Source organism: Oryzias latipes, chromosome 8 (assembly GCF_053564925.1).
Source record: "Oryzias latipes strain Hd-rR chromosome 8, Olatipes_Hd-rR_3.1".
Lineage (NCBI taxonomy): Eukaryota > Metazoa > Chordata > Actinopteri > Beloniformes > Adrianichthyidae > Oryzias > Oryzias latipes.
In genome coordinates this window covers 1,364,920-1,382,500 of record NC_136244.1, presented here as the reverse complement: position 1 = coordinate 1,382,500, position 17,581 = coordinate 1,364,920, and the positions used below count along the sequence as shown (strand labels likewise).

The 17,581-nt window shown below is 48.0% G+C and overlaps 2 protein-coding genes across 2 annotated transcripts; one reads left to right on the top strand and one right to left on the bottom strand.

Moving 5' to 3' along the window:
• Positions 1-116: 116 nt before the first annotated feature.
• Positions 117-3,060, top strand: LOC101157190 (tryptase). The gene is made up of 5 exons (XM_004085877.4): positions 117-270; positions 496-670; positions 1,214-1,491; positions 2,378-2,517; positions 2,780-3,060. The coding sequence occupies exons 1-5, from the start codon at positions 210-212 to the stop codon at positions 2,954-2,956; spliced, it is 831 nt and encodes a 276-aa protein (XP_004085925.1). The 5' UTR covers positions 117-209; the 3' UTR covers positions 2,957-3,060.
• Positions 3,061-4,476: 1,416 nt separating this feature from the next.
• Positions 4,477-17,106, bottom strand: dus1l (dihydrouridine synthase 1-like (S. cerevisiae)). The gene is made up of 15 exons (XM_023957861.2): positions 16,967-17,106; positions 16,011-16,266; positions 15,829-15,937; positions 15,677-15,727; positions 15,132-15,244; positions 14,973-15,055; positions 13,793-13,896; positions 13,577-13,724; positions 8,827-8,923; positions 7,231-7,319; positions 6,934-7,094; positions 6,826-6,863; positions 6,124-6,199; positions 5,300-5,456; positions 4,477-4,726 (listed from the first exon to the last, which is right to left on the bottom strand). Exons 2-15 carry the CDS (start codon positions 16,245-16,247, stop codon positions 4,630-4,632), a joined length of 1,560 nt encoding a protein of 519 aa, XP_023813629.1. The 5' UTR covers positions 16,248-16,266; positions 16,967-17,106; the 3' UTR covers positions 4,477-4,629.
• Positions 17,107-17,581: the final 475 nt, after the last annotated feature.

Here is a 17,581-nt window from a genome sequence, read left to right as displayed (position 1 = left end):
ATGCAGCACTGAAAAGATTAACATTCCTAAACAGCTGATTGCAGATCAGGTTAAATGAACAGAAAAACAGTTTTTTTCATGTTTGAGGAAATTAGCAGTTACCCAACGGTAAGGGGAGGGCTGACAGTGTAGGAGTTTTATCTGTGGATCATCGTGCATAAAGCTTCAGCTTCTGCACAGACGCCACTTCACTGCGCTCCATCACAGCCATGGCTTTCAGCACACCGCTGGTTCTGCCGGTTCTGCTGGTTCTGCTCCACAACAGTCCAGGTCAGACACATGAATCCCGTGTTAGAGCAACCTTGTTTTAGTCATCCATGCACTTGCTGCCGTGTGAAGCTAAGTGGGTCTTTTCATAGTTGTAGTTTCTGTGTTGCATTTAACTCTATCCATGTGCTGGGTGGTGAGTTTGCTTTAAGGGTTTAAGCCCCACAGAGAAGTGGTCAAACGCTCCTCCACAGAAATGTGAATCATCAGATTCCTGCTGTCCTGTAGGTTCACTGGGGGCTCTGGAGGGCAGCTCCATCATTGGGGGGGAGGACGCCGCAGAAGGCAAATGGCCTTGGATGGTCCACCTCAACATCACGTCTGATGGTCTGAAGAGGTGGCGCTGTGGGGGCAGCCTGGTCGCCAAGCAGTGGGTGCTGACCGCCGCTCACTGCTGGGATCCGTGAGTGTTTCCACCCGGAAGTCTCTGTGGCAGGAAATTTACCTTTTGGTGAAATAAGAGCAGCTTTATGTAAAAATGACAATAACTACTGTGTGACTGGCACAGTTTAGTCTTTAATCCAAAAATCTCTTCAAGAGAAAACAGAAAAAAACAATTCTTAAAGTTATGTTTCATCAGAGAGAAAATGCATTCAGGTTGTTTCATATGATAACTGAGTTATGCTGTTGGGTAAAATATTATTTTATGTTGATGAACTTTACTTTTGATTCTCATTCTTTATGTTGAAATAGCTGTGACACATATTTCTCATGATCATTTCACAGGTTTGACTTCATTTGTGATGAAAAACCTTTAACTTCATGATACTGAGCAACATTTGCTCCATAACTTTTGTGTGGACTTTCATTTTTTTCTTTTGACTGATTTCATAAATCCTAAACAGTAATTTAGAGTGCGTATAACTGCAACCACTGCTTTTTTTCTGAAGTTTTTGCCCCCTGTACATCCAGAGCAGCTAACTGTCCTGTGTGTTTTCTCTGACAGGAGCCTCAGTGTTAATCTGCGCCGCTCTGGAGTCTGGGTCGGAGCCCGCGACCTGTCCCATGGAGCCGAGCGCTACAGGCGCGTGACGCATGTCATCAGTCACCCCGGATACGAAGGTGGTGGTGGGGTGTACAAGAACGACCTGGCCCTGCTCAGGCTGGACAAGGCGCTGGCTTTCTCACAGCGTGTGGCCCCCCTGAGCCTGGTCCAGACTGATGACGCCTTTGGCCCGTCTTCCGAGTGTTGGATCACCGGCTGGGGGCTGGTGGGAAACGGTGGTATGTTCCGTGTGAAGCATCAGAAGTGAAGTGAAGATCCCAGAGTCTCTGGTTTCACTGAACATTTCAACTTTGTTCTTAAAGCTCTGAGAAGTGAAGTCCACCTTAAATGAGGAGACTCAGTAAAACACCTCCCCCAGGTCTATTCAAGTGTACTACAACTATACTTAGTCTGTACTAAAAGTGAGCCAGACAGTATACTAGAAGTTTATTTTATACACTATCGATATATTTTAAACTTATAATGTTCCAATTTAGTCCAAAGACGTATTCAATTGGGATACTTCCTACCCTATGATATACTTGCTATACCTATACTCAAGTCTACTTAGTAAGATAAACTTCAAGTTTAGTACTTGTCTTCAATCTGATGGTTAGTCACATGATAGCCTTCAAACAAGATAATAAAGTCAAATGATAATCAGTTCCTTAATTAACCTCCGGTCTTGACTGTCATGTCAAATGGGAACCCGGTTTCCGTCCCAGAGGATCATGGGAATCTTTGCCTCTCTCATCTTTCAGAATCCAGGTTACTAATGTTCACAGAAACACGCTGAGGTTTGCAAACAGTCGCTCAGACTGATGTCAGGATTTGAGCCACGATGCTCCCCGTTCCATTGTAGATCTGCGGCTGTTCTTCCAAGCCTTTGAAGTGTGGCCCGCAGCATGCCTATAGAAAATGTATATATGAACCTTTTCACTCCACAGGCTGACTGAGCGGTCTCCCACCTTGACATTTCGTGGGGGTCACCTGTGTACAGATTTGTCCATTTTTTTGCCTGCACAAAGCCCGTTTCCACCCGTGTAGACGGACGCGTCCTGCTGATCTGCAGCTCGTGGGTACAGAATGTAAGAAAACAGGATTTTCTCACCCGTCTGTGTCCAGTTCCTCTGCCGGATCCAGAGACCCTCCAGCAGCTTCAGATTTCCATCGTCCCTCAGAGGGACTGCAGACAGACGTATCCCTGGCTGACGGACGACATGCTGTGTGCCGGCAGCCCGGCTGGAGGGAAGGACGCCTGCAAAGTTAGTTTTCTGAACACAAACATGCTCCTCTACTACCCATCATTCACTAAATGCTTTGGTCAGCTGTAAGTATGTGAAACCAGATCAAAGACAATCAAAGAACTAGAATGAATAGCAAAGCAGATTTACCTCCTGCTCTCTCTGACTCGGTGAAAGCTTTTGTCCACAACCCCGCTACAGTTTCTGGTCATCTTCCTGAAAGCGTCGGATCAGCTGGTTCCTGCTCTGATGAAGCAGCATCTGACCTGTTCTCCCCATGCAGGGGGACTATGGCGGCCCGCTGGTGTGCCGTACGCCCCGGGGCTTTGTGCAGGTGGGAATCATGAGTTCCGGCAGTCCTGATGGGTGTGGCCTGCCGGGCCGCCCTGGCGTCTACACCCGGGTGTCCTCCTACCTGGCCTTCATCAAGAGCAACATCAACCGGGGTGGAAAGGCCTGAACGTCTGAACGTCCTGCAAGCTTCCTGCTTCCTCACCTGAGGAAACACCTGCAGCTCCTCTTCCTCATTCATCAACTTTGATATCATTAAAGATTTTAAGCATCGTTTGTTGTATTCTTTCCAGAAATGTTAGAAACAGATTTTTCATCAACAGACTTCATCTGAACGTCTGTGTTTAAGCGACTCTTCTGGTACTTTGACCTGTAAAAGGTAGAGCAGTATGTTAGGCCACACAGTTTCCTAAATCTTCCACAGTCAGCTCTGTCAGAGCAAAGGAAGAGTTTGGGAGCAACAGCAGCTCAGCCTCCAAGTGGTCGACCACTAACCTGATGGGGAGGGGTCAGAGGATGCTGAAGGTCAAAGAGGTCACCCACTTTCTGCACTCAGTTGCTGCAGAGCTCCAGACGTCATGTGACCTTCAGATTACAAGTCCATCTTCATGGAACTGGTTTCCATGGCGAGCAGCTGCATCCAAACACACATCACCAGGTGAACGCAAAGCGTGGATGCAGCGGTGGAAAGCACGCCGCCACTGGACGCCAGAGCAGCGAGACGCCTTCTCTGGAGACATGGATCACACTTTTCCATCTGGAAATCTGATGGACCAGTCTGGGTTTGGAGGTTGCCAGGACAACGGTACATTTGGGACGCCATTGTGCTGAGTGTAAAGTTTGGTGGAGGAGGTATTATGGTGTGGGCTTGTTTTTTTGCGCTTGACCCTTTAGTTCCAGTGAAAGGAACTCTGAATGCTTCAGGATACCAAAACATTCTGGACAATTCCATGATCCCAACCTGGAGGGAACAGTTTGGAGCGGCCCCTTCCTCTTCCACCATGACTGAGCAGCAGTGACCAAAGGTCAAAGGTCCATGAAGACATGGAGGACAGAGTCTGATGATGAACTGGACAGAGTCCTGACCTGAACCCCATAGAAGACCTTTGGGAGGAATTGGAGCAGAGACTGATCCAGGCCTTCTCCACCAACATCAGTGTGTGACCTCACCAATGACCTTCTGGAGGAACGCTCCAGAATTCCTAGAAACACTCCTGAACCTTGAGGACAGCCTTTCTAGAAGAGTTGGAGCTGGAATCCCTGCTAAAGGTGGAGCCACATCAGACTGAACTCTGTGGGTTAGGAATGGGACGACACTTCAGGTCATCTGTGAGTCAAGGCAGACGAGAAAATACTTTTGTGTATGTGGTGCTTCTGATTCTTCCTTTAGCTTCATGTAGAGAAATGCTTCAGAGGCCAACGTTAGGATTTTATTTGACAAACGATGTGTAAATGTCCGGTTATGATGTCTCTGAGGTTTATTATTTATGCCTCTCTGCTGTGAGTCACCGTCTCAGCTGGCATGACCTCCTTTGACCTTCTGAAGGAACATCGTTTATGTGTCGTCATTTTTGTCTGAAAATAAGCCGGTTCAGCAGAAGAGCTTCTCGAATGACCAACTTTAAAATAAAATTAATAATAAAAAACAGGCTATGGGCTGTAAGTGAAACAACAAACTATGGAGCCCTGTAACTTTAGCAACGCTGTCATCTTTAATGAAATATTGCTCTGTTTGAACAAAATCACACGTTGCCTTTGGAAGTTTTCTTTTCCTCAGGAAGAGACGCACCAACCAGAGTCCAGTTCTCTGTGACCTTGTGACCTTTCAGAGCAGCTTCATCATCAAATCGTTCTCAGACTTGTTTGGCATCTGTGGCCTTCAGAACCGTCATCCACGAGTCTCAGGTCTGCATGACAAGGCGATGCATCAAATGAACCTCTGCACAATCCAGAACCACAAGGTCAACAGGAAGAAGATTTATTTCAAAATAAAAGCCTCTGGCTGTCAAAAAAAAATGACAAAACTGAACTGAAAATAAAGACCAATAAAAAAAAATTCTGACCTTTTAGGGTTTTTCTGAGTTAATTAAACAAGCCCCGTCAAAATAAAAGCCTTTTGTTGTAGGAAGTAATTTCAAAGTAAAGTTGCAAGGTGTCCTCTGAAAAACTTTCCATAATTGTGACTAAAGTAACTTTTGCATAAATAATATCTCAAAATATTGTATAAAAAGTGACTGCTGAAATAACTTGAACTTGTCTTTTGAGGCACTAACAGCTCACGGCCACACAGACAGTTCCTAGCAGCAGAATGGCCTGAACTGAAGTCTGTCTGCTCCCGTCCTCCTCTGCCGCCTTCACAGGTTTGGACCAATGCAGCAGGCGGACGCAGGCGGACGCAAGCGGACGCAGGCGGACGCAGGCGAACGCAGGCGAACGCAGGCGAACGCAGGCGAACGCAGGCGGACGCAGGCGAACGCAGGCGGACGCAGGCGAACGCAGGCGTGGCGCTCACAGCAGCAGATGGCGCTCCGGTTGCTCCTGAAACGTTGGGCTGAACTCTGCGTCAGGCGGCGCTGAGCAGCTCCTCTTCTCCGTCTGCTCGCCATCGTTCCGTCCACTTTCTTCCGCTCGCCGCTTCTCTGCCTTGGTTTTGAACCGGAGTCCATGGCCTGCAGAGCAGAGAGAAGAGTCTTTTCTATCCATTCTATTCTTGTTTTCTAGAGTTAAATCCTGATAATCTGCCACCTTTGGAGACGTTTGACAACTTTCCAGTTTGCTTGAATAATTTAGCTTTATAACAGTTTTTTGTGGCAGTGCTTTTCATCTGTTCAATACAACCCCAGATGCTTATTTAACACATATTCATACACACATTATTTACACAATAAAACCTGAAACTACACAATGACAATACATTTTGTTTAGTTTAAAAAAATCTAATAAATCAAAACACTTTTATATTTTATGACAAAGATTAAAAGTGTAAAAAAAATTAAAATGCATGAATACATCCCCCAAAAATCTAAACTATGTCAAATCAAAATGAAAAATGACGGAGAAACAGGCGAAACTCCTCTAAACTATTTATCTACCAAGGATTTCTTCTCAGGAGTTTTAGAATTCAGCGTCATTTTAACAGCTAACAACCCTTTAGTAGAACTTTGACCCGTGTCGACCCGCGTGACTGGCTGAACAGATGCGTTCAGAAGCTTGACTTTTCTCAGCAGACAAGCAGCCGTTTGGACCTTAAATGCAGCTGAGCAGCAAACGGCAGAAGAACCCAAACCCGGTAAAAACTGGAGCCCGGCACTGAAGTCCAGCTCACACAGGACTCACTTGGACAGTCGGCCACTTCTTTGAAAGCCTTCTTCTTGCAGCATCCTCGACACAGATTGAAGACGCATTTATTTCCCTGCAGAGCAAAAGCAGAATCAGCAGAGGACAAAGTTTCACATGAAAACACAGAACCGGTTCTGGTCCTCAGTGTGAACACAGCTCCTGATGCGATTTTAGAAAGGAAATAAAGGACTCTGGCGTGTCCAGGGCCGAGGCGTGTCCAGGCCTGTGGCGTGTTCAGGGTTGTGGCGTATTTAGGGCCGAGGCGTGTCCAGGGTCGAGACGTGTCCAGGGCCGAGACGTGTACAGGGCCGAGGCGTGTCCAGGGCCGAGGCGTGTCCAGGGCCGAGACGTGTACAGGGCCGAGACGTGTCCAGGGTCGAGACGTGTCCTGCAGCCTATGAGCTTCCAGACGAGGTAAGGCTTGGTGTGAAGCTTAAGGCGGGAACTCAGCCTGACGGCTCAACAAACCTCAGAAGTGTTTGGAAGGCCAGGAGAAGCAGGTCAGAGGGAGAACATGAAGCTCTGAAAACCGTTTGTCAGCAGCAGTTGGTAAACCGAACACGGAAACATGACGTTTGGTTCCAGACGCTCTTTAGAAGCTGTAAAGATTTTCTTCCGACAAATAAACACAAAGAAGACAGAACAACAAGGAGCTCCATCATGCGATGAAGAGGCTCTGGAGGAGCTGGAACTCCTCACCTTGGGGTTTCCACACTGCTCACATTTGAGGTATTTGGCTGCAGAGACACAGAAGAAGCGTCACCACCAGAGCTGCAGTTGGACCGGTTCTAGAGGAGGAAAGCTCACGTTTCTGATCCACACTAAAGTTCTTCTTGGGGTTCCGGGATCTTTTCTTCTGCTTGTTTTTGGAGAGAGTTTGGCCCGTCCCGTCCAAGTCCTCCAGCGTCCTCTTCTTACAGGCCGCCGTCTTCCCCTCTGAGGAACCGTTGGTGAGCGGCGGCTTCGGCCTGAAAACGCACAACAACAAGGCCGCAGGGTCACAACCCTGAACAAGAGGGGATACCTGTGTGTGTGTGTTTGTGTGCATATTTGAGGGTGTGTCTTTAAATGTGTGTCGGCGCAGCAAAAGGCACAGAGACTCACTCAGGTCTAACATACGGTTGGCAGATCCAGTGAGGGAGGGGCAGTGTGCTCTCGCTTAGCTCCGCCCCCTTTCCTTTCGCCCTCTCCTCCTGTGTGAACACAAAGAGAACGCTGACAGTCAGAAAAACGCACACATGCCCCACGATCAGAGACATGCCGTCACGTGATCGAACAGTGCCGACCCGGCGCTCTTTTCTTTGGTTTCCTGTCATGAAGAGATCGGTTGTGTCCGAAATCCCTCACAACGACTAAGATACGACTTAAACTATGACTAAAACTACGACTAAAACTACGACTTAAACTACGACTAAAACTACGACTAAAACTACGACTAAAACTACGACTTAAACTACGACTAAAACTACGACTAAAACTACGACTTAAGGCCTGTTCACACCGGGACGAATTTCGCCGGCGATTTTCGCGGACGTTTAACGCCTCGTGACTAAACAAAGGGCACCAACGAGAGTGTGCACACCGAGGCGAAAAAACGCCAAGCGCCAAAGCGTCAAAAAAAAAAAACGCCTCGGGTTCGTTTTTTTTTTCGACGCCTCGCGTCGAAATCTATTCGACCAATGAGAATGGCGCTTTTGCACACGTGTCTGGAGCTTCTGAAGTTACAGTAAAACACAACTTGGGGGCGCTCAAACACAAAACTGCCTTGCTGAGCGCACATACCAGCGAAGAAGATAGACGCCAAGTAGCGTCTACACAGCCGCGAAGAAATAATGACGGACATTCTAAAATATCCCCGAACCAAGCACCAGTTGGAGCTACTGATGCTTGAAATATTCATGTTTTCTTTATATGATTCTGACAAGCGCGTAAATACCTGCTCTCTTCTTCTGAGTGAAAAGCGACTTTAAGAATCGTAAAGTTGCGCAGCGCCACCTTGTGTACAGGAGTATTTCTGTTTACATTAAGCGCCATCTAATGTCAGGGAATGAAATTGCATGTTCACTCCACTCATCGTCAGCGAAAATCGCCTGGGTGTGAACACAAAAGACGTGGCGAAAAATGCTGGCGAACAACGGCTGGCGAATATTCGTCCCGGTGTGTACGGGCCTTTAAACTACGACTTAAACTACGACTAAAACTACGACTAAAATGGCTTTTTTTGGAAATTGGCCCTAAACTGCCCGGCTCTGATATTGCTCGCCATATTTGTTGCAGCGCTAACATTATGTTGGGGTCGTCTTTCACTTCTTGTAAGACCGGCTAAAAATGGAAATCAATGGAGCCGCTGCACTTCACTCTGTAACCACTAGGTGTCTCGTTGTTCATCATTTTAGTGCAAGATTGCTGAAATAAGTATAAAGTATAAAACTTTGAAGCTTCAGTCGTCTGTGTGAGGACTAAGAAAACCTTCTATATTTTGGAGTACAATGAAGCTGGGGGCGTGGCCTCCACCCTGACATGTGACCATTCTCCACAGATTCAAAGTGTGTTTGTCCACAAACTTCACCAAGTGGAGAAACGTCTCAAGTTAGAAGATTTTCAGAGCAGTTGCTACGACTCCACTTCAAGACCTAAAGAGTGAAAAGCTTCAGCCTATCACAAACCAGCAGGTCACATGACCGTCTCTTCACTGCGTACCTGGCAGCGCCGCCTCAGCTGGCTGCTGACCTCAGCCAGCGCTTGCAGGGTCTTCACTTTGGCCAGCTCCTCCCTCAGGTCCTGATGGATCTGCAGCCTGCAGACACAGCAGCCTATTGAAGGGCCTCCATGGAAAGTTTATGAGCTTCAGAGTTTATTATAACAGAAACCGTAAAAAACTAAAAGCAGTTTTTTTCTGAGTGTTCCTCTAGAAACCTGATCTCTGAGCACCAGCCCCTCCCAACCTAAAGAAACAAATGGGTTCCGACATGGTGACATCACAAAGTGAGGAACCGCCCCTTCCAGGAAGAGTCTGCACTGCCAGCCCCGCCCCCAGGCTAACAGACACGCCCACCTTCTCTGTAGAGGTAGCCCATGATCGGCTAAACGCTTTCCTTCTATTTAAACAATCTGCACATCCATCTTTACCAAAGTTCAGAGGTGTGATTGTCTTTGAGAGAAACTCAGACACGCTGCTGAGGCCGACTCTAGGAGATGTCATGAAATGGGCGGCGCCCATAAGGAGAGAAAGGCGGAGCCTCAGAGATCGAGTCGACCCTTTAAAGACCCCATGACAACTTTTAAAAATAAAACTTTCCCAGTTTAGTTATGATTATGTTTTTAACCAAAATCCCAAAACTTTAATGTCTTGAAAAGCCACTGTTTCCTATGTGGGCGTGGCCATTGGTGATGAGCTGAGTAGCTCCGCCCTTGGTCCCGCTTTTCTGCAAGCTGCATCTATCATGAATGGAGAGCTTGAGACAAGGGGGGGCTTTACCGCTTTAGCAGATCGTTGAATTACTTTCACAGCAAATGATGTGAAAAGCCAGAAAGACAGCGACCGTTGGCGTGAACACTTCCAAATACGTTTTTTTTGGCCGCACAGACCCAGAGGACGTGTTAAGTTTAGGGTTACGGTGAAGGCGGCTCCACGTGGACAGTCTGTCCCAGGGCGGGTGGATCTGGAGCGATCCCGTCACTGCGCCGGCTTCCAAGAGGCGAGCTGGCGGGACGGGGAACCAGCCCGCTCGGCCTCCAGAACTTTAGGATGTTTTTCTCATTTTCACGGAGGTGATAATAAAAAAAGGTCCCCTGGTTTTATTCTTGTTTTTATTTCTTCCCTCTCTGGCGGGACAGCAAGCCTTCACACTCGGTCAAACGTGGAGAACGTATTTGGGATTCTTAAGGCCCGTTCACACCGGGACGAATTTCGCGCGGGATATTCGCCGACATTTAATGCCTCGTGACTAAACAAAGGGCACCAATGTGAGTGTGCACACTAAGGTTATTATAGTTAACGAAAACGAACGAAAAAACTAAAACTAGAACTGAAAATTTTTTTTCGTTAACTAAATAAAAATAAAAACGAGAGTTTTAAAAAAAACGAAAACTAACTAAAACTGTTTGTTGTGTGTATAAAACGAACTGAAACTAAATAATATTAACCCCAAAAAATACTTCGTTTTCGTCTTTGTTAATACATAAGTCTTTTGGGTTGAAATAAAATCTATTTACTTCACGCTGCTAGTTTTACTGTGTATTTGGCCCCTACGGTAGAGGGCTGCATTGGGATTGGGTCCTGCCGGGTCCCGTGGGACCCAATCCAAATCTCGCGGGATTGGGCGGTTTGAATTGTGCTGCGGGCGGGAGCGGGCGGCAAAAAGAAACCCCGTGGGATCAGTGCTGCCATGAATATCTCATGACTATATATTAGCGGACTACGTTAGGCTGTGCAGCTGTTGGATTCTTATGTACTGAAACTCCGTGAACGCACCAGGTAGAGACGCCCAACGGCCCCTGTCATCTAACCTGTTGTTGGGGGTGTGCAACGCCCCGCCCCGCCTCTTAGTGTGTTCTTTAAAGCCTGATACCGCGGTCGCGTGTAGGCGGAGCTACCAGCTAAAGTTATGGTCTGATCGCTGCATGGAGCGATGTGTGCATGTGCATCAATGCATGGTAGACACTGAGAATGAGGAGATCAGGTTTATTATTTTGAAGAGTTTTACATGGTAATCATGTTTCCATGTTTGATTTCATAAAATCATCCGAGAAAGTCTCTGCTTCAACTCCTGCAGTCAAAACTGCGTCTGAATCTGACGCTGTGTTTTCATCTCTCTGACAGAGTTTGAAACCAAAGCCCCCCCCCCCCCCCCCACCACCTGCTTTTCCTCTCTACCTGTTCACCTGCTCATCCTCTGTAGCTGAGAGTTGTTTATCCCCGCCCTCCCAATGTGTCCTACACAGAGAGCGCAAAATACGGTCACCGTAGGTTGACACGATAGTCCGGGCGCCACAGCGCAGCACACGGATGACAGAGCTGTCAATCTATCCGGCAACACTGCGCAGGTTTCCTGGCAGGGACATGATGTCAATTGATGAAGTAGAAAAGAACCACAAACGAGGTTCATCCTGAGTCACGCATGGTTCTCAGATCTGCGAATCAGCAAAACTGGAAAAGGCTGAAGCTAAAAAAAGTATTTTTCCGTCAGGAAAAAAATTAATTCATAAATTTTCAGCTCTGTTGAACCATTACAATGTTTTTTTTCCATCCATAAATTCAAATGACTTTGACCTGCATCTTTACCAGCTGGTTTAGCGCTTCAGGCCGTCTATCTGCGCACGGACACATGCACACTTTTAACCGAACAGGATTAGTGAAAATATATTTAATAATTAAGTTGCAAATTACACAAAAGAGGAATGCAGGAAAGATGAGGCTGGAGGAGGGACATGAATCTCTTTAATAATAAATAATATCAATACAAATACGTGTTTTTTTCCTGCGGGACTGGAGACGATACAAAATCAATGCATCTCTATTACTGTGCGGGAATAAATTCTCTGAGTTTTGCGGGTGCGGGCGGGAGTGTAACGCATACGTTGCGGGAGCGGGCGGGATTGGTCAGAAATTCAGCGGGCGGGAGCGGGATGAAGAAAATAGTCCCGCGCAGGGCTCTACCCTACGGCATCACGTTGTCTGTGACGTCACATGATGTCTGTCAGACACTGCCGGCTAGCGTTGTCATAGACATTTACATGAGCGTGATGGCTGCATTAAAAGTTGGGAGGAAGCGGGAGAGTCCTATTTGGGACTTTTTTGAATATAACAGCGTCGAAAACTAAAGTAAGTGCCTTGTAGTCAAAGCAGGAGACAAAATTTGTGGAACGCTCCTCAAAGGGAAAAACCCTACGAATCTAAAGGTACATTTAAAAAGCGCACACAACAACACAAATCAACAGTACCTACAAGCTAGCCTCTCGCCCGCCCTCCCCCGAAAAAAAAGCCAGAGCAGGTAACGTAATGCTGTTATCGGCTGTTGTATTTTAATTTAAGGATGGTTGTCCTTGTGTCCTCTGAATAATAAGTGTTTCAAAATGTATCTTTGAGTTTTTATTATACAATACTTATTCTGGTGATTTTGAATCATGCACCTGACAAATATCCTAATTTACAAAAAAAAGAAGAAAAAACTAAAACTAACACTAAAACTAATAAAAACTAAACTAAAACGAAGCAATTTCAAAAAATAAAAACTAATAAAAACTAGTAAAGCAGCCTCTAAAAACTAATTAAAACTAAATCAATTTAAAAACAAAACTTCAAAACGAAATAAAAACTAAAACTAATAAAAAATACGAAACTATTATAACCTTGGTGCACACCGACGCAAAAAAACGGCACGCGTCAAAGCGTCACTTTTTAAAAAAACGCCTCGGGTTCGTTTTTTTGGTTTGACGCGCAGCGTCGAAATCTACTCGACCAATGAGAATGGCGCTTTTGCACACGTGTCTGGAGCTTCTGAAGTTACAGTAAAACACAACTTGGGGGCGCTCAAACACAAAACTGCCTTGGTGAGCACACATACCAACGAAGAAGATAGACGCCGAGTAGCGTCTACACAGCCGCGAAGAAATAATGACGGACATTCTAAAATATCCCCGAACCAAGCACCAGTTGGAGCTACTGGTGCTTGAAATATTCATGTTTTCTTTATATGATTCTGACAAGCGTGTAAATACTTGCTCTCTTCTTCTGAGGGAAAAGCGACTTTAAGAATCGTAAAGTTGCGCAGCGCCACCTTGTGTACAGGAGTATTTCTGTTTACATTAAGCGCCATCTAATGTCAGGGAATGAAATTGCATGTTCGCTCGGCTCACCGTCAGTGAAAATCGCCTGGGTGTGAACACAAAAACGCCTGGCGAATAACGCCTGGCGAATATTCGTCCCGGTGTGTACGGGCCTTAACTTTCATTTTAAATACGCGTTTAATGGCTGCGTGTTTTTGTACGTAGAGCCTTACAACGGTTGTAGAAAGTAGTGTAGTGTTTAAAATGCAGAAGCCCTAAACCTGTGTATTAATAGACTGAACGCCGTTGTGGAGGGGGGGGCGTGAACGGAGCTTTAGACGAGGGACGGGGCTGAATGTGGCAGTTCCTTAAACCACCACTAGAGGCGGGTTTCATGTTAAAGGTCTGATTTTACACAGAAACATCCAGTCTGTCTGAAAATAGGTTCCATGTTTTTTTGTGCTTTGTTTGTTTTTCATGAGAGCTGCTGGGGGGGGGGGCATACTGGCTCCAAGGAGATCACGCTTCAATCATACGGTTTCTGACAGTTTCAGTCTCTGAGGTTTGGAACTTTCTGCTTTACTGCATCAGCAGAAAAACTACAGTTTTCACACATTTCCCATAATTCAGTGGGAGCCCAAAGGAGGCTCCTGCTTTGATCAGACAGCAGACGCAGACATACGTGTGGTGCCACAGCTTGAAGAGGTGCGCTCTCACGTAGGACAGGGAGCAGGGGGGGTGCCGCTGCACCACCTCCAGGTACTCGTCGGCCATCTCCCACACGGGGGGGCTGCGGCCCTCGAACAGGGCTGGGTTGTGCAGGTTCCCCTCTGGAAACACAGCAGAGCAGCGGTGAGGCGGGGGCCCGCCCTTGGGCGCTCAGGATGGGGTGGGGTACCTGCGCTCATGACTCCCTGCACCCCCGTCTCCTGGATGCAGCGCTCCACGTCCCCCAGGTGCTGGATGTTGCCGTTGGCGAACACAGGAATGTTTACCGCCTTCCTGCAAACGCAGACCACCAATCAACACAGAAACCGGTGGGGGGGGGGGAGAGAAGAACCTGCCGGGCTAGAATGGGACCGCGATGGACGACACGCACAGCTTTGAAGCTACGCCTGTGACGCGTGTTCAAGAACATGCTAGACACGCATTCCTGAAGGTCCCTAAGCTGGGAGAAGGTTCTGCTGGAGGAACGGCGTCCGTCTCTGCATGACGACCTGACATCATCACGGGAGGATCTGCAGCCCGACTCAGCGTCTCCTGCTGTCACCGCTGCAGACAGACTCAGTCAGAACGCCGCGTTCATGTTTAAAACCAAAGTTCAGTACGTTTCCTCTCAGAAATGACCAGGGCAGCCACAACAGGTCCAGAAAGAGGGCGGAGTCTGTCTGGAAAACTGGCAGGAAGTCAGAAAGATCTAGAAAGTCTGTTCTCCTCTGCGGACTCTTAAAGTCCAGCGCCGCTGAAAATTGCGTTTTTGGTGTTTTTAACATCTTCTTGTAACATTTTTCTGACCATGGAGGACATTTAGAAAGAGGCTGTGGATCGCTCTGATGCCGCTCGCCTTTTTGTTGCACCGCTAACGTTAGGTTGGGGTTGTGAGGGGCTGTAAGCTAGCGGGAGAAGGTGTAAATGGAGAGCTCTCAGTAATGGATGACAGGAAAGGGGTCAGGGTTCCACGGCCCCGCCCACAACTCAGAGGTGAATTTCTGATGCCGCTCTGCAGAAACTATGTCCCAGAAAAAAATACAGGTTCTGGATTTTGGCTAAAAACCACATCACAGTTAAAGAGACCTCAGGGAAGGCCTTGACAGGAGATCAAAAGATGATGCGAGTGGGACTTTGAAGGCGTCTCCAGCTGCTGAGGAGAGGCAGACGTCTGCTCAGAGCTGCTGACGAGAGGCAGACGTCTGCTCAGAGCTGCTGACGAGAGGCAGACGTCTGCTCAGAGCTGCTGAGGAGAGGCAGACGTCTGCTCAGAGCTGCTGACGAGAGGCAGACGTCTGCTCAGAGCTGCTGCGCAGACACAACCTTCATTTTAAAGGAGCTTCAGCCACATTAGAGCAGAACAGACTCACCGCACGGCCTTGATGTGTTCCCAGCTCGCAACGCCTGTCATGGGGCCTTTCTGGTCTTTGGTTCGGCCGTGTACGGTCAGCAGCTGAGGGTGGAGAGCGCAGGAGACGGCGTTCCAGACTTCCTGTTTGAATGGCTGACAGGTTTCGTGTTAATGGTACCTGACATCCAGCCTTCTCCAGCATCTGGGCGTATCGCACCGTCCTCTCCACGTCCTCGAAGACACGGATCTTACACGTGACCGGCACCGACAGCTTCTCATGGGCTAACCTGACTGGCAGGAAGACAGAACAGCAGGTGACAGAGAGCCCGAACCATGAAGCACAGCAGGAAACAGGATGGACAGTTTCAGGAAGTTCTAAACCGGTCCGAATCTCAGTGTTTGCACCCAAACGGACCCCAGAGTCCAGGAAAGCAAAAGGTCTTTGGTGCAGCTGGAGTTTAGGGGACTGATGCTAGAGCTGCAACAGAAACTGCCGCAGATCTCACATGGTTGGGTTCCATTCCTGTCTGTTTCCACGGCAACAGCAGATTCTTTATTAAGCAGAGGCAGACAGGCTGGTTCCTCCTGCATGCTTCAGGGAAGGTGATGACTTCAAACTATAAATGTTGTGACATCAGCTGGTTTGGTGGCTGGTTTTGATCTTTAAAAGAAAGAAAATGCCCCCCCTCCCCTCCCTGTACAGGTGTTGTGGGTCAGACTTACTCATCCTCTCCAGCAGGTCCCACTCATCCTGCAGGAAAACCCCGTAGTGTCCTGGAACACAGACGTGCAGCAGCTCTGATGTGATACATGCTTTCTGAGGGGAAGTGATGGGTCAGGATGGGGGGGGGGGGGGGGGGTAAATGGGCGTGCACCTCTCTTGGCGATCATCTGCGGACAGCCCAGGTTCAGGTCCACGGCGTCGCAGTAATCCTGGGCCAGCAGAGCCGCCTGAACAAACACCTCTGGATCGTTGGCGCAGAACTGCAAAGACAAGGCGTCACGCATGCTGGCCGCGGCAGACGGCGTCCCAGCATGCACCTGGGCGCCCCCCCACCTGCGTGATCAGAGGCCGGTCCTCCTCGCAGACCTCGCTGTACAGGTTCTCCCTCCTGTAGTTGGCGTCTCGGACAAACACCTGAGCGTGAAACATGGGGGTGTAACACAGCTGAGCGCCGTGTCTGCGGCTGAGCAGGCGCCACGCCAGCTCGCTCTGGTCCACCATGGGCGCCACCACGAAACGAGCTCCCTTCAGCGTCGTCCTCCAGAAGTCGAAGCCCTGCAGCTTCGCCATGGCACCGGACGTCAGCCGGCTGGAGGAGGGGGAAGATGTACCGGGGTCAACTCCTGAGACAGGAGGAGGTGCCTGTGTGTGCACGGGAGTGCATGTGTGTGCACGGGAGTGCATGTGTGTGCACGGGAGTGCATGTGTGTGCACAAGAGTCTGGAGGAACCGGCAGACTTCCTGTAGTTCTAACTTTGAAGACTGAATAACCGTTAGACTCCGTAGACCAGCGTGTGAATTAAAGCTGTTCTCTCTCTGCTTCATCTTTCAGTTTCTCACTAACAGAACAGAAAAACGGCAAAGACCGTCAGGAACCTCTGAGGCAGAACCACAACAAAAGCCTGAAGAACCAGAACACACAGGAGAACCGGACCTCTGACGGAACAGAGGACCAGCCACATTCTGGACTCAAGCCCACCCCCACTTTCAGCAGGAGCTCGTCCTCCCACAGGGGTCCAGAACTCCCGCGTGGTGGGGACGCTCTGCTCATGCGCCATGACCTCAACACCCGAGGGACACCTGCAGCACGTCCGTGTCATCTGAAGTTCTACGGTAGGAACCCACAGTGACGTCACCTGCCACAGTAAACACGCGCCCGTCCCTGAATGCAGAGAGAGTCCGCACCTGCGCGCAGGTAAACCGTCACCATGGAGACGGAACACGAACCATCGAGTCAGACGGTACCAGACGAAACCTGCTCTGTCCGGGAGTCCCGCACGAGCGCTTACCTGTTCCGCTGCGGACACTCCACGGTCCACGCCGCACCGTCACGATGGTGTCACACTCAAATCCCGCCGGCCAGAAACTCCGCTCCCGGCTCTTCTTCTAGTGGTAATGAATGCAGATAACATCTTTAACGCCGCAGTGGCGCCCTCTAGTGGTAAGTCCTGTAAGTGTTAATGCAGACATTTCCGCGATTAGAAACGATTACAATGACAAGAAGACTGCATCATCCAATTAATTACGTTCTAATTAATCAATAAATAAAAATCTTGAACAGATTTGATAAATTTAGGCACTTTTTAATCGTCTTTTTTATTTGTTTTTGTTGCTGAATTAGTTTGAAATGAACAAAAAAAATCAAATTAAATCAAATTTGAATAAGATATTTCAGAACACTAATAAATAACCCTTTGACACTCAGTAGTCTGGGACATTTTCAGAAGAAAATTATACTTTACAATTTCTATATCCTTTGTGCTATCCTAGGCACTTTAACATTGGGTGGGGTCATCTAGACCCCACAGGATAGCACAAGGGTTAAATAGTTTTTCAGTCCTTTTTTTTAAATATGTGATATCAATCCTTTTCTTCGTTTTTTAAAGACATATTTTTTAAATATA